This window comes from Eulemur rufifrons, chromosome 7, assembly GCF_041146395.1.
Source record: "Eulemur rufifrons isolate Redbay chromosome 7, OSU_ERuf_1, whole genome shotgun sequence".
Lineage (NCBI taxonomy): Eukaryota > Metazoa > Chordata > Mammalia > Primates > Lemuridae > Eulemur > Eulemur rufifrons.
Window position 1 is genome coordinate 63,887,451 of NC_090989.1, and position 23,145 is coordinate 63,910,595.

Genomic DNA, 23,145 nt, shown 5'->3' on the forward strand with positions numbered 1-23,145 from the left:
ACATACCACATTTTCTTCATCTACTCATCTGTTTATGAGCACTTATGTTGATTTCACATCTTTCTAATTTTGAATTGTGCTGTAATAAACATATGAGTGCATTTGATATAATGATTTCTTTTCCTCTGGGTAGATCCCCAATAATGGGATTGAAGATTGAATGGTAGATCTGCTTTTAGTACTTTGAGAAATCTCCACAGAGGTTGTTCTAATTTGCATTCTCGCCAACAGTGTTTAAGTGTTCCCTTTTCATTGTATCCATTCCAACATCTATTGTTTTTTAACTTTTTATTAATAGCCATCCTAATTGGAGTAAAGTAGTATCTAATTGTGGTTTTAATTTGCATTTCTCTGATGATTAGTGATGAGTATTTTTTCATACTTTTTTTGGCCATTTTGTATATCTTATTTTAAAAAATGCCTATTCATGTCATTTGCCCACATTTTAATGGGGTTGTTTGTTTTTGTCTTGCTGATTTGTTTGAGTTTCTTGTAGATTCTGTATTAGTCCTTTGTCAGACATCTAGTTTTGAAATATTTTCTCCCATGCTGGAGGTTATCTATTCACTCTATTGATTATTTCTTTTGTTGTGCAGAAGATTTTTTAGTTTAAGTCCCCATTTGTCTATTTTTGTTTCGTTGCATCTGCTTTTGGAGTTGTAGTCATAAATTCTTTGCCTACACCAATGTCCAGAAGAGTTTTTTTCCACATTTGCTTTTAGGATTTTTATGGTGTCACCTCTTACATTTAAGTCTTTAAATCATCTAGAGAGTTAATTTTTGTATATAGTGAGAGATAGGGATCTAGTTTTACTCTTCTGCATATAGGTATCCAATTTCCCAGCAACATTTATTGACTTGTGTCCTTTCCCCAGTGCATGTTTTTGACTGCTTTTGTGAAAATCAGTTGGTTGCATGTATATGGTTTTACTTCTGGGTTCTCTATTCTGTTCCACTGATCTTTGTGTTCTACTTTTATGCCAGTACCATGCTATTTTGGTTACTATAACTTTGTAGTATAATTTGAAGTCAGATAATGTGATACCTGTAGGTTTGTTCCTTTTGCTTTGGGTTGCTTTGGTTATTTGGGTTCTTTTTTTTTTTATTTTTTATTTTTTTGGTTCCATATGAATTTTAGAATTTTTTTTCTAATTTTGTGAAAAATAATGTTGACATTTTGGTGGCAATTGAATTGAATCTGTAGATTGCTTTGGGCAGTAGTCAGGGTCAGTAGTATCTGAGATTTCCTTCGTGGCTTAGGGAACAGTTATTAATTGTAGCTGTGATGAAGTTTTGCTGGGGTCTTGAATGCCAGCCAAGCCAGTCTTTGGGGCCCCAGCGATGGAAGCAGTGGCCTGAGTATGCCTGATTTTAAGCTTCAAAGCACCTTACCCTGGCAACAGTGTTAGTGGATCCTGAAGGGCCAATTTTGGGGCTTTCAGGTGGCTTGCTCCAGGTGTGTGGGCCGGTTATCAGTCCCCTGAACAGCAGGTATAAAGTGTGGGTGGTGGCAATAGTGGTTGTGGAGCCACACACTAGGACCCTAGTGGTCCATTTTGGTGTTACTGGTAGCTGCAATAAATTGGGTAGACTAGTCCCCAGTCTCACAGCTGCCTGTAACAGGGCAGTGGGTATTGCCCTAAATGTGCTCAGGAGAGATTGGTCTCCCCTATCCCTTCCCCACTAGGTGGTACCTACAGCCACATCACCTTGAACTCAGCCCAAGGGCAGGGAGCCGCCTAGTGTTAAACTCTCAAAATGGCACCGGCTGTAGGCTTGCAATCAAAGAGGGCAGGGCCCTTTTCAGGCAAATGACATGGGCAAGAAACTATGGGAAGTGCAGTCCACTCACATCTTAGTCTCAGAGGAGCCCATAGCCAGGCAGTGGGAATTGTCCTGTGTGTGTTTTGGAGAACTTGGGTTCCTCTGTCCCTCAGCTGGGTTCAGCTGGGTTCAGCTGTAGCTGGGTCAGCCCTAAGTCAGCCTGAGGGCAGCATATGGTCCAGCCTTTAACTCCCAAACTGGCGCTTTGTGTCTGTGACCAAAGAGGGTGGGCCCCTTCTAGGCAAACAGCATGGGCAAGATACTGGATACAGTGCCGTCTGCTCATGTCTTGGTTTCACTACATCCTATAGCAGGAAAGTGGGAATTGTCCTTGGAGTACATAGGAGAGCTTGGGCTCCCCTGTCCATCCTCAGCTGTGCAGAGCTGTAGCTACATCAGCCCAAACTAAGCCCAAGGACAGGGTGCTGCCTAGCTTTAAACTCTTAGAATGGTACTTTGCTCCTGTGATCTGAGAGGGTGGAGCCCTTCTCAGTCAGGCTGTGCTGGCAGGAAACTGTGGGGAGTGCAGTTTGCACAAGACTCAGTCCCACAGCAGCCAGCCGCAGGATGGCGGGTACCATCCCACATGGGAACTGGAAAGCCTGGTTTCCCTACCCATCTCCAAACCAGGCAGGTGCTGCAGAGAGATAAGCTCAAACTCAGCCTGAGGGCAGAGTGTACACAGTGTCAGACTCTCAAAATGGCAGCTTGGACCTGCATCTGGAAAGGCTGGGGCCCCAGCCAGGCAAACAGCATGGATGGGAAACTGTGGAAAATACTGTCCACTCACACCTCAGTCTCAATGACAGCCTGAACAGGGAAGCGGGGACCTTTCCAGGGGAACACGGTAGCACCTGGGCTCCTCTATCCCTCCTTGGAGCCACTCAGTAGCTGCAGGTGTGTCTGTACTTCCCCAGTATCTAGGCTCTTAGAATGGCACCCTGGATCAAGCTGCTTTACGTTAAGATACCTGTGGGATTCCACGTGAGTTCTCTTTCTGGAGCAATATCTCTGTGCACTCTCCAAGCAGCTTCCTATGTTAGCCTCAAGACCTGTGTGGGTCAGGGGGTACTCTTGTAGCCAAGATCATAAAAGCTCAACTCAAAGAGTAGAGCCCTGAGGGCTTCTCATTTACTGTTTCTTCATATCCAGGTCCTTCTCCTGAAACTGTTAGCTAGGCCTCGGCCATGCCAAGTTTCTCTGAATCCTCTCTTTACCCACTTTTGGTCCTTTCTTTTGTTTTCCCAGTGAATCCTAGCATTCTCTAGATAATCTGTTCGAAATGTGAGAATCTGCATACTATGTGTCAAAACTTTTGATATATGAAGTTAATTTTTATTTTTTTAAGAAGAGAATTATTAATTTGGAGCCTAATAATTATAATTTTATTTTTAAAAATGGCATCTGTAGCTAGTGACATTTCTTGACCTTGCATAGTAGAAAGATTTTGTGTAATTCCGCTGTAAAAACGTAAGATCAAATTAAAGAGCAGACTGGGTCATCACTACTTATATGATAAAACTGGGGATAAAATGTGATTGAAGTTCATACCTGTTTTTTTCACTAAATGATTGTGTCTAGGATACAAAGTCAGTCTACCCAATGTAAAGGCAAGGCATCCTTCCTAACTTTACACAAATCACTAACCAACCTCCCCAATCCTTTCCAACAATCTGATTTTTAATTTAAAGATAAAAATAATCATGCCTGTTATGATACATTCTGGTTGCATATTTTTTTCTCTCTCAGAGTTGCATTTGGGAACTGCAATGGGTTGGCTGTGGTGGATTTTATACAGAAGACAGTACTGTTAAGCATGGGGACCTTTGACCTATATAAATCAAGTGACCTATACCAGCGACAACCACGGTCTCCTCGAAAAAACAAGCAGTTCATTGCAGGTAGGAGATAAAACAAGAGGGGTTATGAACTTGAGTTCATCTTTTTTCTTACTTTTAGACTTCTTGTCTTTCTTTTGTGATGCTACTCAAATGCATGGCAAATAAACTCAATAACATTTACAATACCATGTTAAATAAAATGAATTGAACAGAAACATAGTGAGAATCTTTGAAGGAGCAAGGGAGTGTTTAAACTTCAATTTGCTGTTGGTTGAAGTTAGGAATCATCTCAAGTTTCTTAGGTTGAATTCCTAAGAAATAACAAAATAAGAAGCTATTCAATGTAAAAATGCTATGAAAATTAGGGCTCTCTAGTTGAAAAAGCTGCTTGCAGTGGTTATGTTAAACAGGTTAACTTTCTTCTAAAATGTCTGGCCTTTTTAGAAAGAAAATTTTAAGTTGTTTACTACTTTTAATTTTTTAAATTAATTCCATGTTGTAGCTGTTGCTTTTCCTTGTTGGATAATGACTTTCCTAGAGTTAATTTCACAGTGCAATAAATGTTATGCATTAACATTTTAAAAATGCTATGAAAGATGGCATTTTTCTTGGCAGGATCAATAAATTAATTTATTTAACTATAAATGGTGAGAAACCTATGGTTAATTAGGAGATAATGTCAAACTTTGATATGCCAAATTATCTAAAGTTTTACTAAAATTTTATTATATATCCAAATAGTGGGCTTAGTAATCACTGCCAAAATTTTGTGTATTTTCTGTCCACTGACAATAGTCTAGCTGATAAAAAAAATTAAACAAAAGCTTTGCAGGTGAAAATACTTATATAGTATTAATGTTATTTTAGATAATTCTTTAAAGTTTTCTACTCTGTTTTATTTAAAATAATCTATTGAATATTGAAGTATTTACTACATACACCTATGAAAAAATATTTTATAATAAAAAATAAAAAGGGTACATGATGGTAGTGTAATTTTGGTAATAGCAGGGGTACCAAATTTAACATCTCAACGTGATAATAAACGAATTTCCCTTTTAAACTAATAAAACTTGATATACTTAAATTCTCCTTCTTTGTTAAGCTTTATTTTTTAAACTTCATTCATTTCCAAATTGCTAGTTTAGACCTTTTTCAGGGGTACAAAATTTCTCCTTCAGAGCCTGAGGCTTTTTTGTAGGGATCTAAACTTTTAGCAATATTTTAGGAGTGCTGGAAATTTCAAATTCTACAGGTTCTGCCTCTATCACTACTTGAATTTGAAAGGAAGACAGAATTAGAGAAATTGTGCATATATGTACCATAAGATTGCCTCATGATTGGAAAAAAGAAGGTTGAAGTTCAGGGACTCTAGGGTAGGAAGGTGTTAGGGGGTAGTAGACACTGTTTGCAATGTTGAAAGTGCCAATTCAATCAGAAAAGCTGTGAATCCTATGACAACATCTAAGTTACTTAATGGATATACACAGTGGGGTGAAAAAGTGTATATTTTGACAAAGGCAATACAACTGTTATTTAATTTAATTTAAATTTATTGAATCTTAACAATTACTATTAGAGCTTAGAATTCTGATGACATTAAAATCAAGAAAAACTGTGATGAAGTAAACTTTGTTTGTATTTAATGTACAAAATAGGCCGGGCGCGGTGGCTCACGCCTGTAATCCTAGCACTCTGGGAGGCCGAGGTGGGCGGATCGTTTGAGCTCAGGAGTTCGAGACCAGCCTGAGCAAGAGCGAGACCCCACCTCTACTAAAAATAGAAAGAAATTATATGGACAGCTAAAAATATATATAGAAAAAATTAGCCGGGCATGGTGGCACATACCTGTAGTCCCAGCTACTCGGGAGGCTGAGACAGGAGGATCGCTTGAGCTCAGGAGTTTGAGGTTGCTGTGAGCTAGGCTGATGCCACGGCACTCACTCTAGCCTGGGCAACAGAGTGAGACTCTGTCTCAAAAAAAAAAAAAAAAAAAAAAAAAAAAAAAAATGACTATGAGTAGTCACTTCACATTATAAAAATAATATTAAAGACTAAAATCCCTAGCTTTTTAACTATGGATGGATTAAAGATAATCATTTTTATATTAATGAGGTAATTCATACATATTAATTAACAAGCCAAATAAGTATACTTTGTAAAAACATGTAAGAAAAATATACAATCTACTTTTATAAGATATTGGATTAAATAAAATTGCTACAGCTACTGCATTCTCATCATTCATCTATCACCTCTTACTTTTTAATTGATTTATTTTTTAATGTCTCCTCTCTGATTACCTAATCTTGCTGCAATTTCTTCACCTTGGCTGTTCTAGATTCTGGTATGATATCACTTCCTTTCACTTTAGAATATTTTTCTCTTTCCTCTGCCTGCTGCTGATGCTGGTGTTCTGGCATGTTCCAAAGACAACTTTTGCATGCGTGGCCTGTCTAACTTTTATCCTGATTTAACGAAACGGATCCGTACTTCCTATCAGAGTAAGTTCTATAAAGGTTAGGCAAATAGCATTTTTAAGTCATAATGCTTAAGTTAAAACCATACATCAGTGCTCAGTAATGTGTTTTTCAAAAACACATTCAGCATGCATGCAAATTTTTGTTTTGTTATGGAAGTGCAACCTGATAATTTTAATAAAAATTATTATACAAATATTTTAAATCCTTATTGTCATGTACCCATTCAGTCATACCCATTGTTTTGGTGTTTGTTTCAAACCATGCCAACCATGTCCAAGAGTAACTATCTTTTGTTTTGAGGCAGAATAGCCATGGTGTCCTTGTATATAATAAACCTGATATACCAGTATCAATAATAAGTTATTGCTTTCTTATTTTGGAAACCTTGTGCTTTTGGCCATTTTATAACATTATTCTAAACAGGGCCATAATATTTTCTTAAGTAATTATATTTCTTTTACATAACTAAGTATTCCTAATTTCTGGTGCTTTTTATTAAAGTAGAATACACAAACACTCTTTTCTACGGTGATTTTAGGTACCAAACACTGTGAAAGAGGAAAATTAAGTTCACAAATAAAAGAGTAAATAAGATTAACATTTATCATGGTAGCAAATGAATATCTTAAGAAAGCTGAAGTAAGCAATTCTAAAAACTGGTGCAGAAATGGTGGGGAGTAAGGGCGTGTGTTACTGGAGGTGCAGATGGTACTAGTGATGTTATGGGTAAATATTTATTGACATGAAAAAGTGTTTATAATATGTTAAACAATATATCATTTAAAAAAGCAGGTTGCTTAACAATATATACAAAATGGGCTTATATTTGTATAAAATATACATATATGCATATATACACACTCACACATTCATGTTGTTTGTAACCTGAATTTCTTCAGACCTCAGCTCATAGATACCAATGGAATCAAATCATTCTAAAACCTGAAGCTTTACTAGTTTGTGCCCCTAGCTTAAGGAAGTCAGCTCCTGTGAAATCCTTAAAATTTTTCTGGAAGTGCCCAGTCTGGGGTGACTTATTTTGACTCATAAATATTCTCTGGTTTTCTACTCTAGCAGAGCATCCCTTTTTGGGGTGCTTCCCCCTGTCTCTCTTTCTGGTGCCTTCTATAAGAACATTGGTTATCTTCTACTACTCCTAAAACAGAAACTTACTAGATACTCTCATATTTCTTCATTTCTGAAAATTATATGAAATTTCAGTTTCTATAATAAAGTTTTATTGGCACACAGCCATGATCATTCATTTACATATTATCCATGGTTGCTTTCACACTGCAATGGCAGAGTTAAATAGCTGTAACAGAAACCATATGGCCCACAAGGCCTACAATATTTACTATATTGCTTTGTACACACAAAGTTTGCTGACCCCTGCCCTACACCATTCTTTCACATCCATACCCTACACCACATAAAAGATTTCAGGCAAAAACCTTTCTGTATATAGTCTCCAGGTGGTTTAACGTACGTATTCAGACTTCTGAATCCCAGTTTAGCCTTCTAAAGGTGAAATTCCCCTACACGAGGATGGGGTGTGTGTGTGTGTGTGTGTGTGTGTGTGTGTGTAGACAAAAAAGTTTCTGGAACATGAGATTGTGGATTTTACAAATTTCTTCTTTTAGCTTTACCATATTTTCTGATTTTTCTGTAATAAACATGTAATGCTTTTATGGTATGAAGTGAAATTAGGGACTGGGGATAGAAAGCAGAAACAGGCACTTACTTCATCAGAATTCTACAATACCAATCATGATGTAACCTTTAAAGAAGTTCTGAGAAATGCTCAATAATATATTTCCTTATATTCATTATATTTCTTTCAGAATAAAAAATCAAACCTTTTAAAACCTTCTTTCAGGGTCCTGTAAAATATAATTCCTATCTATATTTTCAGATGAATTTTTTACTATTCTACAAAAACACTCCCTTTAAGCCAAGTTTTTATATCTTACTACTTTTATGATTTATTCATATCATTTCTCTGGAAATGCCCTACTCAAATTTCACTTCCTACTAGTAAATGTTTCCTGCTTCCATAGAGCCTTGTTATGCCAATTCCTTTATTTAAATGCCTACAGTGTACAGGCTTGTACACAGTAGTGTCTGAACCGTTTAGTGGGCACTTAGCCTAGATTTGTTTATATGGCTACTTATTTTTATGCTTACGCTCTACCTTTCCAAATGCTTAACAATAATATGAAGACCATATCTAAAATTCTTTATATCCTCTATACCCACACAAGTCATAAGATCAGTAAATAAATGATGATGATAGTGGTATAGAGCATGGCAGCAGGCTCTGTCACACATGAACAGCTAGGGGACTTTTCAAATTTGACAAATGAGAGAAAAACTAGCTTCTGTAGTTGCTCAGTTCACTGGAATTCTGCAATATAATCACAGTTTCTTCTAACCAGAGACTTAAAGTATCATGTCAGAAGTAAAATCAAGTCATTATAAGGACTTAAAGAGATCCTCCATGTCCCTACCAGTGGGCTCCATGAGGGCCCAGACAAGCCCTAGGATTTAAAATCAGATTTCCTAAAGTCTTCTCTTGGTGATCAATATCATTTATTATGAAAGGGGACTTATTCTTTAATGACTCAAAGGTATATCCTGCAATTTGCTTTTAAAAATAAATTTTAGGAAAATTTGGCTTTAACTATTAAATAATATAATCTGGTTATATTTCTACAGTCTTGTTATAATAGATACTGTACAGTCTTTACATAAATCATTTCCTAACTTTCAGAAAAGCAAATCTGCATTGTACATATTTGGGGAGATAGAATCTAGTTCCATTGAGTGTCTATTCTATTTTGGGATTGTGCCAGGCAATTTGACTTAGTGTTACATTACTTAATAGGTATTTTAACTGTTTGGGGCACATGGATATTTATTAGTAGCTTTCTTTACAGATGAAAAACAAATTAAGTTGAAAGAAATGAAATTAATCTCTTAAAGTCACACAGAATAAGTAGGAGCCAAACTCATGGCCAATAATAAAGTGACTCCATATGCTTTTCACTGTACGACCTTGTGTCTCTAAGTGTCTTAAAGTTTCGGGTACCTTGGAAACCAAATCCATTATTCTACAACCGGAAACCACTTTTTTTCTCATTTTTAACCCACTATCTGTGAAATAATATATTAAAAAATGAAACAATTTAAAATGATGTAATTGGACAAGATTATCTCTGAAGATCCCTTATATCATTCAAAAACTATTTTTATATTGGGAAGTGAACTTTTAAAAAATTACCATGGACAGGATAGACTTCCAGATTGCAGCCTGAGGAGCATCATGGACCCATTCCCCAGCAGAAAAGTATGACTGTTGAAAAATATTTTAAAAACAACCATTTCAAGTTTCTGAAAATTGTCCTAAGGGCATACAGTAAATGAAAGAACATTTATTTGAGAAAATCTACTGAAACTTGGTGAAAACAGTGAGAATCTGTGGCACTTGAGCAACAACCCACTTAATTTCTCTCCCTGCTCCAGGTTGCCAATGTTTCTCATCAACTTCAAGTTGAAGAAGCCAAATTCTTGGGAAGTGTGACCAAGAAATCAGAGACTCCTTTCTCCTGCCCATCCCCCACTTATAGGACAGAATCTCTTCCCCAGGCATGACAGGCCAAAAATACTGAGGCCCTGATTGCCCTCACCCCATCTTGCTCACAGGGCAGAGGTTTCATGCCAGAAAAGATATGCTGAGAAGACCAGTGGTTACCACTGTAACCCAGGGCCCAGACTAATGGCTCAGGTTTTGCCCAAAGGGATGGACAGTCTATAAGAACAGGGAACTCTGAAGCTCTTCCCAAAGGAACAGGCTTTATTTGAAACAAAGTTTGGTGAAGTTCAAGCCTAACGATGCTCTGAACGCCAATAGAGAATTTGGTGGCAATCAAATTAGAGAAGGTTGATAGCTCCACTTCATTAAGAACAAGCTAGGTCGTAGATAAGCTAGTTCACCAGTGAGAACCAAGGAAAGAGATAACTAAGAAGAACCGTCCTGGGATTTGAACCTTAAAGACCAGCCTCAAAAATGACTCCTGACAAAATTTAATTAGATCAGAACATTGCACAGTATATGTTTCAGGGAATTGTCAAAAATAATAGAGCAATTACCTGGCTGAGATTGTAGAGCCTAATAGGCTGTGTGTGATATTAACAGAGGCAGGCAACTTATCAGAAAAAGAGACAGTTAAAGAGAACCCTGCTAAAATCACTGCCATTACAGAGTAACTGTATGTGTACTGAAGGCTGTGCCTTCTGAGAAGCAACACCAGTCTTCACAATGTATGAGAAATAAACTTCACTAAAATAGTCTAGCCATGTCATTCAACAAATAAACAAGAAAGCAACAACAAAAACTGGAATGAGGAGGGGAATTAGTAATCAGTATCCAGAATTACTAACAAATATTACCTAAAATGTCCAGTGCTCAACAAAATATTATGAGACATGCAAACAGGAAAGTGTGATCCATTCACAGGAAAAAACAAGACAACATAAATTGCCTGTGGGAGAGGCCAAACATTGGATTTAACAGACCAAGATCTCACAGCAGCCATTATAAATATGTATAAGAAACATGCTTAAAAATAGGGAATATTAATTAAGAGATAGAAGTTATATGAAGAACCAAATGGAAATTCTAGAGTTGAAAAGTACAAGTGAAAAGAAAAATTTATTAGTAGGTCTCAACAGTAGATTTGAGCTGGCAGAATTAAGAACCAGCAAACTTTAAAATAGACTGATAGAGACAGTGCATTCTGAAGAGAGAAAAATATGGAGAAAAATGAACAAAGCCTCAGAGAGACACGGGACACCATTAAGTGCACCAACATACACATAGTAGGATCATCAGAAGAGGAGAGAGAGAAGCAGAAAAAATATTTGAAGAAGCAATGACTGAAAACTTATGAATTTGATGAAAATCATTAATCTATACATCCAAGAAGCTCATGAACTCCAAGAAGGGTAAATACAAAAATCTCTACCACCAGATACATCATAGTAGACTTGCTGAAAGATAAAGACAAAGAGAAAATCTTGAAAGCAGTAAGAGAAAAATGACTTATCACAAAGGAACTCCTATAAGATTAACAGATCATCATAAAAAATGGAGGCCAGAAGGCAGTGGGGTGACATATTCAAAGTGATCTAAAGGAAAAAAAAAAAAACACTATCAACCAAGAATCTTATGTCTAGCAAAAAATGGAATATTATTAATTATGTAATTATTAAAGACAATATAAATGCATATTTCTTCTCTTAACTGATACTAATTTTAAAGCAATTTCTAAAACAACATGTATATAATTGTTACCTTTTGGGTCTATAACATATAGAAATGAAATATATTTGTCAATAAGAGCACAAAGGAAGTGGATGGGAGTGAAGTTGTATTTGAGTAAGCAGGTTATCCCAGATGATAACCTGGGTCCACCAGAACAAATGAAGAGACCAGAAATGGTAAATCAGAAGGTTATGAATTTTTGCTTGTTCTCCTTATTTATCAGTTTTTATAAAAGGCATAAAATCATGTATATAAGGTAATAATTATAACAATATTTTATCGGGTTTGTAACATGTATAGATGTAATATGCATACCAGTAACAGCACATAAGAGAGTCTAGAGCTATTAAAAAGTAATGTTTCTATATCTTACTAGAATTGTTAGCATACATCTGAAGTAGATTCTGATAAGATGTATATGGTAAGTCCTACAGTAACCACTAGGAAAACTCCAAAAAATATGGTGAAAGATTCATTAAAAGAATTAAAATGTTATGATAGAAAATATTCACTTAATGCCAAACAAAGTAGTAATGGAGGACTAGAGAAACAAAAGACATGAGACATAAAGAAAACCAAAAGGAAAATGACAAGTGCAATCCAACTATATCAATAATGTTAAATATGGATGGATTAAACAATCTAATCAAAAGACATAGATTATGTGACTGAATTTCTTTAAAAAAATCAAGGTCCAACTGTTTGCTGTCTTCAGGAGACACACTTTAGATTTGAAGATGTAAACAGGTTGAAAATAAAAAAGTAAAAGGATGAGAAAAAATAATGGTAGAGAACCACCCTAAGAAAGCTGAAATATCAGAAAAAATAGATTTTAAAGCAAAAAAAGTTACTAGAAATACAGAGGAACATTTTATAATGATAAAAGTATCAATCACTCAAGAAGATATAACAATTATAAACATATATGGCCCTAATAAAAGTTACAAATTACGTGAAGCAATACCTAACAGAAGGGAGAAATAAACCATTTAACAATAATTGTTGGAAATTTCAGTATCCCACTTTTAATAATGGATATGTAAACTATGCCGAAGATCAAAAAAGAAATAGAAGACGTGAAAAATGCCATATACAAGACTTCTATACCAAAATCTCCAAAATATTGCAGAAAGAAATTGAATTTTAAATTATTTTTAAAAGTCATTCAAATGGAGGGGAATACCATGTTTGTGGGTTGGAAAACTCAAATTTTATAAAGATATTTATTTTACCAAATTAATCTCTATGCTTATCACAGTCCAATAAAAATCTAGCATATTTGTAGAACTTGGCAAAGTGATTCTATAATTTATATGGAAATGCAAAGGATCTATAATAACTAAAACAATCTTGGAAAAGAATAAAATTGAAGGATTTCATTACCTGATTTCAAGATGTGTTATAAAACTACATTAATTATGGTAGTATGGTAGTTGTAAAAAGACAAAAGAACAATGATTATAGAATAAAGAGTCCAGAAATAGACCCATATATGTATGGTCAATTTATTTTTGCCAAAGACACCAATAAAAATCAATGAAGAAAGGAAAGTCTTTTTAACAACTAATGGTGGAACAACTGGGGAAACAAATAGGGAAAAAGTGGGCCTTAATCCCTACCTCATGTTATAAGCAAAAATTACTTTGGGTTGAATTATAGACCTAAAAATGAAAGCTAAAAATTAAAAAGCTTCTAGAAGAAAACAAAGAATAATATTTTCATGACCATGACTTTGGCACTGATGACTTAAGAAACAAAAAGAAATCACAATAAAAGAAAAAATAATAAATTGTCCTTCAAGTAAATTAAATTTATGCCATCAAAAGACACCACTAAGAAAATTAAAAGACACACTGGAAGAAAATATTCACCATACCTACATTTGACAAAATATTCTTATATAAAATATATAAAGAATTCTTGAAACTACATAACAAAAAGATAAGCAGTCTAACATGAAAAAAATTAGCCAAAAACTTGAGTAGGTACATCACAAAGACAGACATATGATTAGCCAATAAGCACATACAGAGGTTCCAATTCTCAGTAGTAACCAGGGAAAGTGAAATTAAAATCATAATAAGATACTATTATAACTAGAAGGACTAAGATTTTAAGAGACTAATGATACCTAGTGTTGGTATAGATGCTGAACAATAAGAACTCTCATAGTTGCTGGTGAAAATGTAAAATGTTGCTGGTGTTGCTGTTGTATCATAGTGGAAAGATTATGGAAATCTTTCATAGCAAAAAAAAAAAAAAAAACTAAAAATTTCCACACATAGTTATTTATTATAGTATTGTTTAGTATAGTAAAGTAGTAAAGACTGGAAAAGTTAAATGTTTCACAATAGAGAAATGTTAAATAAAAAGCATGGTATATCCTTATAATGATTTGATGAAATTTTTATGAAATGGAGGAATCATTTATGAAATAGTGTTATATAGAAAAATCAGAATATTAAACTTTCCTTATTGGGGTAAAAATAATCATAAAAGGAAGAAAATAAGCCAAATTATGATTAAATCATATTGTTTTTACCTCTCCCTCCTTTCTGAATCTTCCAAGTTTTCTACAGGCACAAAGCATTAGCTCTTCTTCTTCTACTTTTTTTGTTTTTGAAGACAGGGTCTCACTCTGTTGTGGCCTACAGGGGCGCTGTCAGAGCTCAGTGCAGCCTCGAACTCCTGGACTCCAGCAATTGTCCTGACTCAGCCTTCCAAGTAGCTAGGACTACAGGCATGGGCCACCACACCTGGCTAACTTTTTTATTTTTTATAGACAGGGACTGTGTTGCCCAGGCTGGTCTCAAACTCCTGGCCTCAAATATTCCTCCCACCTCATCCTCCGAGAGTGCTGGGATTACAGGTGTGAGCCACTGTACCCAGCCAGCATTACTTCTGTAGTCAGAAAAAAAAATTTAGATTTTTATTTTAAAATAATGATTATTTTGAATAATTATATAGGATTGAATGACTATAAAAATGTTTAGTTTAGGATTTGGACACATTATAAATTGACACATGGAAATAGTTTTATTATTATTATGTCCACATTCAGTCCAGTTCTTACTTTCATCAGGAAAGTATGAGTTTAGAAGGAACTAGAGAAAACAACAGATTCAAAAGATAGTACAGAAATAGAAAATGTGATATTTTTCAGACAAATGAAGGTTAGCTCTTTAACCACCAAGTTTTTTATTTTAAAATTTTGATGGAACTCTTTCTAACATATACATAATATATTCTTGCTTACTAGACATACTATAGTGATAAAATCCCTGCTCTCCTACCTCTTAGCTGTGTAAAGTAGGAGAATTTATGTAATAGCTTTCTGCCTCTGTTTTCTTACAGAGGGAGTACAATGGGAGTAATATAACCCCTCTCAGTATTGGTAGGTGTAAAAAGGATGATTTATGAAGGTACTAGGTACAAAATAATACGTACTAGTTACTATTAATATTATTACTACTACAGAGAACATGTGACACATTAGGCATTCAGTAAATTTAATTGACTCAACTTTTAGTGATATCTTCAAAATCTTTCTGAGATCTGTAAGACACTGCTCTATTACACGGTTTCAGATCACTCACTAGTCATAATAGCTCCTCTTTCTGCCTACTTTTTGTTATTCTGCTACTTAGTGTTTCTAGTTCTAGTAGTCTCCTCTCCTTGATAACCTACACTTCTAATTTTCTGTCAGATAACAAAGCCTGTTTAAATCAATAAACTTTCAACCAGTACCAGGGGTATTTTTATAGCAACTCTGTAAATTAACATTTACTCCTTATTTAGTCATAAACTTTTTCCTATCCAATTTGTATCTCTAGGATTATGGCTTTACTTAAGATAATTAAGTTTGGTGAATGTCTACTTCCAGATTAATAGTAATATTTATATTAGTAAATATTATAAGTGTATTATGATTATAACTAGAAATTCAAAAATTGGATGAGCATTAAGTTAAATATCATCAAGTTAAACTTTCAGTGAAGTAAGAAATAGAGCAAACAATAAACCTTGCAATTGGTACTCAAAACCCTACGAGCAATTGAAATGATATTAATTCAGAATAATATAGTACGTAAAATCTGAGTTCTGGGTTCTACTTAAGCTCTGCCATTGACTTAATTCTGTGACTTTGAATAAACAGCTTAAACCTTTGAATTTACAGTTTCTAATTTATAAAACATAAGAATTGGGCTAGGTTGTCACAAGGGGCCTTTTCAGTTCCAAAATTCTATATTTTTTTGGACCTACAGCAAGTTTATTGGTACCAATTATATAAAGAAGGTATGGGAAAGAATATGAACTAAGATGATTTGGTCATTGACAATAGTTCTCAAGTGTGTCTGGGTATAGAGAATTGCATGAAAGTAGAAACTATGAATATTTATTTACAAAAGAAAAAGTACCTGAGACTATCCAACAAGGATAGAAGAACCATAATGAAGGACATTTTACAAATGCCATAGGATTGCAGACTGGCTGGTAATGAGAATTACAAAATATTTATTAATCTGTTTTGCCTATCTTATATTTGTCAGGAAAGTGACAGAATAGAAACCAAGAAATACTAGAAATAAGAGAAAAATGTAGTTTTTGTTATAAGAAGTAATTCGATATCATTGAACAAATCATTTAATATTTAATACACAATACTATATTTTTATAAATAAGTATAAAATTTTAAATTTATAGCATCTCCTTAAGTATCTTTTGAAAGGCAATAACCATTTCTCCTGAAAGAAGATTTGATTAAGTCTTTTAAAAAAACCCCTTCTAATTCTTATTATTCATGCTCTGTTTTCAGATGAAATTGGGTCATTTATTAAAGTAGCCATTTGCTATGAAAACAATAAAAAAAAGGATTTTATATCTTTCCTTCATTCATGTTTATTACCCTTGTATGTCAATCAGTTATTGCTCCTTATTTTTTCCTGTATCATTTGTTTAAACAAATTTTCAGAATAATTGACATAACATAGACATGGGAAAGTAGTTTTCACAAGAAGAAAAAGCCTTTTTAAACGTATAGGAATCAAGAAATAAAAATTACCTACAAAGTGCTAGCAAAATTTATTTTCTTATTTTTTTATTTTTTTTGCTATTGTATTTTCAGGTTTAACTGAACTGAATGACAGTCCAGTTCCCCTGGAACTTGAGCGCTGCAAGTCTCCTACTTCAGGTAAACATGAGTGGTATTTTTCAGGTTTCTGGTAATTCACTGCAGTAATCTGTTGCTTTATTTTTTTAATTTTATGTGAAATTTATAATTTTAGTAATTAAATATAATTCCATTTCTCAAATTTACCATATATTTGATCCCCAAAATCAAATAGAAATAAATGTCTTTAAAAATATTTCTGACCCAAAATAAAATTAGCATCAGAGATATAAGTACAATACTTTTAAAAATATTTTAAAGGAAGATATTTCACAGATACATTAATAATGCTTATTAGTAAGTATCAAATACAATTGGTAATATATACAAACTTTGTCATCTATGGCTAGAACTAAATTAGCGGGAAACAGACACTATACGTCAGGAGCAAATGATACCATTCCTTGGACCACCGTTTGGTAATATGTATATTCATTGAGAGAGAAAGAAAAATGATAATATAATATGGTGTGAAGTAAAACATCAAGATAAAGTGTGTGCCCATTAAAATATACAAAAAATTTGAGATAAAGATTCCTAAGAATAAGGCTTTAAGGTACTGTATGTTGAAAAAGAGTTAACAGACATTTTGGGGTAGTGGGATTATGAGTGATTTACCTATTTTTCCAATTTTATTTATCTAAATATTAAGACTTTTCTATAATGTATATATATTATTGTGCAAGTTTTTTTTCTTTATTTTTTTATTTCAGCATATTATGGGGGTACAAAAGTTTAGGTTATGTATATTGCCCATGCCACCCCCCCACCCCGAGTCAGAGCTTCAAGCATGTCCATTCCCCAGACAGTGTGCATCACACTTATTATGTAGGTATACACCCATTCCCTCCCCCCCCATATTGTGCAAGTTTTTAAGCACCAAAAATATTAGGTATATCTTTGATACTGAACTGTAGATATGTTTTTATAGAGTATCAAAAAATTATAATTTCTTTTCATATGCATTATTTTTATTTGAACTTATACAAATTTATAAAAATATAATAAGGTCTTTATAAAGCAATGAATTTGGACTTCAAAAAAGGAATTTAGAATTGCAACATTTCTTCAATTTATTCTGTTACTTAAAAGTTGTTAGTTCTTTATCCTCATTCTTTGGGAATCTAAGCTATCTGAATCTAGGTATGTCCTGTATAAATTTTTCTTTTCAATTGTATCTTTTCAATCCTTATTTTATTGCTTTTATTTTGAAAATTTTTCATATCCTTATCCTTTCTCTTGCATTCTCATTGGCACCATTCTAATTGAGGTATTTATTACACCATAACTAGAGTATCACAGAAATGTTCTAGCAGGTGTCTCTGCTTTCTGTCTCTCCCTCTTACAATTCATTTTGCACGTCTTGTTGCAAAACTAATATCCTAAAATATTATTTTGATCATATTTTACTATAGTCATAAATCTTCAATATAAGATACAATTCAATGTCCTATATCAAATTTATATAACTTAACCTAATTTTAAATTCTCATTCATAATCTGAATTTGACTAATAATGTTATTTATATGGTTCAAACATCAAAAAGAAATTGAATAAAACTCTCCCACTCGTCATGCCCCCATGCATTGTTACCATCCTCCTGAAAAATAAACATTATTAGCTTATTATTTATCCTTCCAGATAATTTGTGTTTGTAAACAAACCAAAAAGACATATATTCTTTTTTTGTGTCCTGCTTTATGTGCTTTACTATATCATGCTCATTTCACTTTACAATGTATCTTGTCTTTCCGTGTTGTTATATAAAGCACTTCCTTTTTTATAGTTGTATAATACTGAATTGCATACATGTACTGTAATTTATTTAATCAATTCACCTATTAAAGGGCATTTAGTTTGCTACCAATGTGTTATTATAAACAATGCTGCAATGACTAAACTTGGTACATACCTCATTTTAAATTTGTGTAGGTATATCTATGTGATAAATTTTTAAAATTGGAGTTGCTAGGTCAAAGAGTAGATGCCTGTCTAATTTGTATAGATACTCCCAAATTGCTCACCTTAAGGTTTGCAACAGTTTTCTCTTCTTCTGGTGATAACATACAAACATTGGTTATCAATTTTTTTGCAAATATTGTAGGTAAAAAGGATATGTCAGTGTTTTATATTAAGTTACCTTTCTCATAAGTGATGTTGAGCACCTTTTTCTATGTTTAAGAGCTCTTTAATTTTTTTTTTGGTGAATCATCTATGCATATACTTTGCATATTTTCTATAGTCATTTGTCCTTTTTATATCAATTGGTAGAACCTCTTCATAAACTAAGTAGATTATCCCTTTATGACATGATATCTAAATATTTTTCTCAATTTAACTTTGCTTGTAGTATTTTTTTCCTTGAGCAATTTTTTTGTAATCAGACATCAATCTTTTCTTCTAAGGCTCTTATTTCTTTATGCCCAAGAACTATTGGGATTATCTACTCCTTAAAGTTTTAGTAAAATTCCTCTATCAAATCGCATACCCCTTATAATTTCTCATTTTGTGTATTTATATTTTCTCTTTAAACAAAAATATTTTCATTATTTGGTGTTCTATTTTTCCTTAATTGGGCTATCTAACAATTGATTTACTTATCTTTTTTTTTTTTTTTTGAGTGCCAAGAAAACTTTATTTACAAAACAGTCGGGGGCCAATTTGGCCCACAGGTCTTAGTTTGCTGACTTTTTTTTTTTTTAATTTCAGCTTATTATGGGTGTATAAAAGTTCAGGTTATATATATTGCCCATGTACCACCCATCCCCCCGAGTCAGAGCTTCAAGCGCGTCCGTTCCAAGCAATAGGTTTAACTTTTTTGTTAAGTTATTAATTTCTGCTTTGATCTTTATTAGTTACTTCTGCTTTCCTTTGTCTCATTTTATTTTTCCCTTTTCAACTTTTTGTGGTATATGCTTAATTCATTTATTATTTATTACATATCAATATAAGTATTCAATGATGAATTTCTCTTTGAACTCTGCCTTAAATGTATCACATAGTTTTCAATAAGTTGGGATTTTATTAGCATCATTTTCTATATGGTAGGCAATTTGCTTATATTTTTTTGACCCAAAAGTTATTTAAAGTAAATATGTAGCATTAAATAGCTATAAATATTACCTTGTTATGTTATTTAAGTCTTTAAGGTCCTTACTTACATTTTGATTATTTTACTTGTCAAGGATGAAGAATAGGTGAATTAAAATATTCTATTAATAATGTACTTCTGGCTCTTTTTCTTTGTATCTGGTATGTTTTTATTTTTAAGAATATTCATGCTGTCTTATTTTATGTTTAGATATTTTAAAAGTATATCCACGTTTTAAATTACAACCTTTACCATTAGTCACCATTGTTCATTTCATATCATATATTGTTCGCCTGAATTCCACCTTGTTTACTGTTAATACCACAGCTCTTGGGTATTTTATTTGGAATATTTCTGTATACCTTGGCCCTACCTCTTTTTGGGTAAATATTTTTTACTGAGGTTTAGTATAAAAGCCTCATAGTACATAAATCTAAAGGATTCAGCTAGATTAGCTATTACAATGAATATACTGTCTAAACAACACCCAGATCAAAATAGAGAACATTACTAGAACCTCAGAAGCCTCCCCCACGTACCTCTCAGCCACTAACCTCCACAAAGGTATCTACTATTCTGACTTTAATCACTATAGATTATTAGTTTTGTGGGTTTTATCACCATGAATTAGTTTTGCAGGATTCTCACATGAATGGAATTATACAGTATTTATTTTTTGTTTCTTGCTTATTTTGCCCAACATTATATATATGATAGTTATCTATGTTGCTGCATGATTTTATTGCTGTATAATATTCCATTATATGACTATACCTCAATTTATTTATGCAGTTTATTGTTACTGAACATTTAGTGGTTTTCAGTTCAGGACTATTATAAATAAAGCTGATATGACCAATCTTATATCTTTTCAATGCAAATATTAATTCATTTCTGTTGCATATGTATCTGGGAGTGGAATTTTTGGGTCATAGGGTATGCATATGTTCAGCTTTAGTAAATAATTCCAGTGAGTTTTCTAAAGTGGTTGCACCAATTTTACTTTTACTGACTATAAGAGTTCTGTTTGTGCCGCATACTTGCCAATGTTTGATATTGGGGTTTTCTTTCCCCATTTTAGTCATTCTGAAGTGTATGTAGTAATATGTCATTGTGGAATTTAATTGAATTGTGTACTCCTAATGTCTAATGATTTCTTATGTTTATTGGCTATTTTAATACCCACTTTTATAAGATATATAAGGGTTTTTGCTCGTTGTTCTTGGGTTGCCAACTTTTGCTTACTGATTTCTTATTTATAGGAATTCTGTGTGTGTGTGTGTGTGTATATGTGTGTGTGTATAATGAATAGAAGTCTTTTGCTGGATATACATAGTGTAAAATATTTTCTCCCACTCTGTAGCTTGCCTTCATTCTCTTAAAATTAGTCTCTTAATGAGAAATTTTTAATGCTAATGTAATTCAATTTACCAATCTTTTCTTTGTTAGTGCTTAATGTGTTTTGTTTAAAGAAAACCTTTGTCCACCCCAAGATCATAAAGCTATTTTTCCATATTATTTTCTAGAAATCTTACTGTTTTACCTTTCATATTTAAATTAAAGTTTCATTAGGAATTTATTTCCAAATATAATGTGAAGAAGGAGTCAAAGTTTATTTATACCATTTAGGTATCCAATTGATAAGCACCATTTATGGGGAAATTATCATTTCCCCCACTGCACTAAGGTGGTACTTCTGCCACAAATTAATGAACTTTACTATTTGTGTGTATGTGTGTGTTTATAGACTTTATGTTCTATCCCATTGGCATGTTTATCTATCATTTATCTGAAACCACACTGTTTTAATTGCTATAGCCTTCTGGATCCTTGAGGCCTTTTGACTAAATCCAAATTTTACAGAACAAATCCTTTCACTAAAAGGTGCCACACTTGGGGATCTGGAGGACCACATGTGGCCTTGAGGCTGCAGGTTCCCCAGTCTATGGTGTTAGCAGACATTTTTTCCTTGTTCCCAGGATCAGGGATAAGGCTTTTAATATTTCATAATTAATTATGATAATTGCTATAAGTTTTCAGTAGACATCCTGCTTTTAGCCCTCTGCCTATGATGCTTCTTCTTTTATTAATGTTAGAGCAGATGTTGGACCACACCACCACCACCACCACTACCCCCTTTTTTTTTTAATTGCAAGACACACTCAGAGAACTTTTCATGTAATTAAGAAGTTTGCTTCAAAGAAGGAAAGTTTTGACTACTGTTGAATTATGATACTTGGGGCAAAAATGATGGACTGTGATAAGATTTGCTTATCACTTCAATACCTTACTTGATACTTGTTTACTGGACGGGTCCCCTCTTCTTTAGTAGCAACTTTAAATTATAAGGAATTATAATTGAGGAATGAGATTTTTTTTCTTATGACAGCTTTGTAATCATTAAATGTTACATTTGTTAAAATATGTGAAATGTATCTTTCAGGGAAAAGTGCCAACAGTTTACTATATCTTACTTAAGAACGTTGGAAATTATCAATACTTGTTGATTTCATTCATTATGAAAAAGAAGGATAATTAATTATTGTTATATTAGAGGGCCTTTTTAAGCCCACAAAGAAGAATGTGCCCAATACTATTTCCAAAATACAACAGCAACATATGTACTGAAAACTACATTCTGCAATCTCTTGCTATTGTAGGAATTGCTGCATCAAATCTAGATTATTAGGAAAGATACAGTTAGAGTAATACAGACTTTTTAGCCCAATCTCTTAAAACTAAAACATAACTTTAAAAAATCAAATTTAATACTTTAACAATGGAATTTTAAAAACTCATGAAATGTATTATCTTTAGAGGTAGAAAATAATGAAAATATAAACAATTAAAATGTTTAAATAAATTACTGACAGGATCAATATATGTAATTAAGGGGAAACAAAATATTTGCAATACAGTATAACTTTTAAAGAATTAAGAAAAATACTATGTCAGAGATTCTAATTCAATATGTCTGGGGTGGGACATGAGATTTTAAAGTTCTAGCAAGTTCTCAGCTGATGCTAATTCTTCTGCTCTCTGGACTATTTGAGAACCATTGCCCTACGAAACATTTTAAAAGTATTTTTTCAATATCTATTTGGAGATCTCAGCCTCTCAATCCTTTAAATCTGCTAAAAACAGGTAAAAACATGAATGCAAGTGCCTCTGAATAAGAGAGGTCAGGAATTAGGGAAGCCAGGAACCAGTAATCATTTTATAAGTCTGATTATTTATGTGGATCTCAAGCTTCCTTATACCCCCATGAACTAAAGGTAAAATAGAGTGAAGTTCAGACTGTTAAATATTTCCTTGAGGATAATATAAGAGAACAGAATAGGGATTGGGAGCTGAAAGAATCCAATGAGCCAAATCGAATGCCAATGTTCTCAGCTTCCAAGATAATATA

General features: G+C 33.3%; 1 protein-coding gene across 2 annotated transcripts in view; it reads left to right on the plus strand.

Annotated features, from left to right (window-relative positions):
• Positions 1 to 23,145, plus strand: part of STXBP5L (syntaxin binding protein 5L) — a 303,406-nt gene that overhangs the window by 233,979 nt on the left and 46,282 nt on the right. The window contains exons 18-20 of one of the 2 annotated variants that reach the window (XM_069472686.1): positions 3,574 to 3,725; positions 6,098 to 6,169; positions 16,600 to 16,665. In XM_069472686.1, the coding sequence (XP_069328787.1) occupies positions 3,574 to 3,725; positions 6,098 to 6,169; positions 16,600 to 16,665 (290 nt within the window). The remainder of the gene's footprint in view (positions 1 to 3,573; positions 3,726 to 6,097; positions 6,170 to 16,599; positions 16,666 to 23,145) is intronic. The other variant, XM_069472687.1, reaches the window with a different exon arrangement.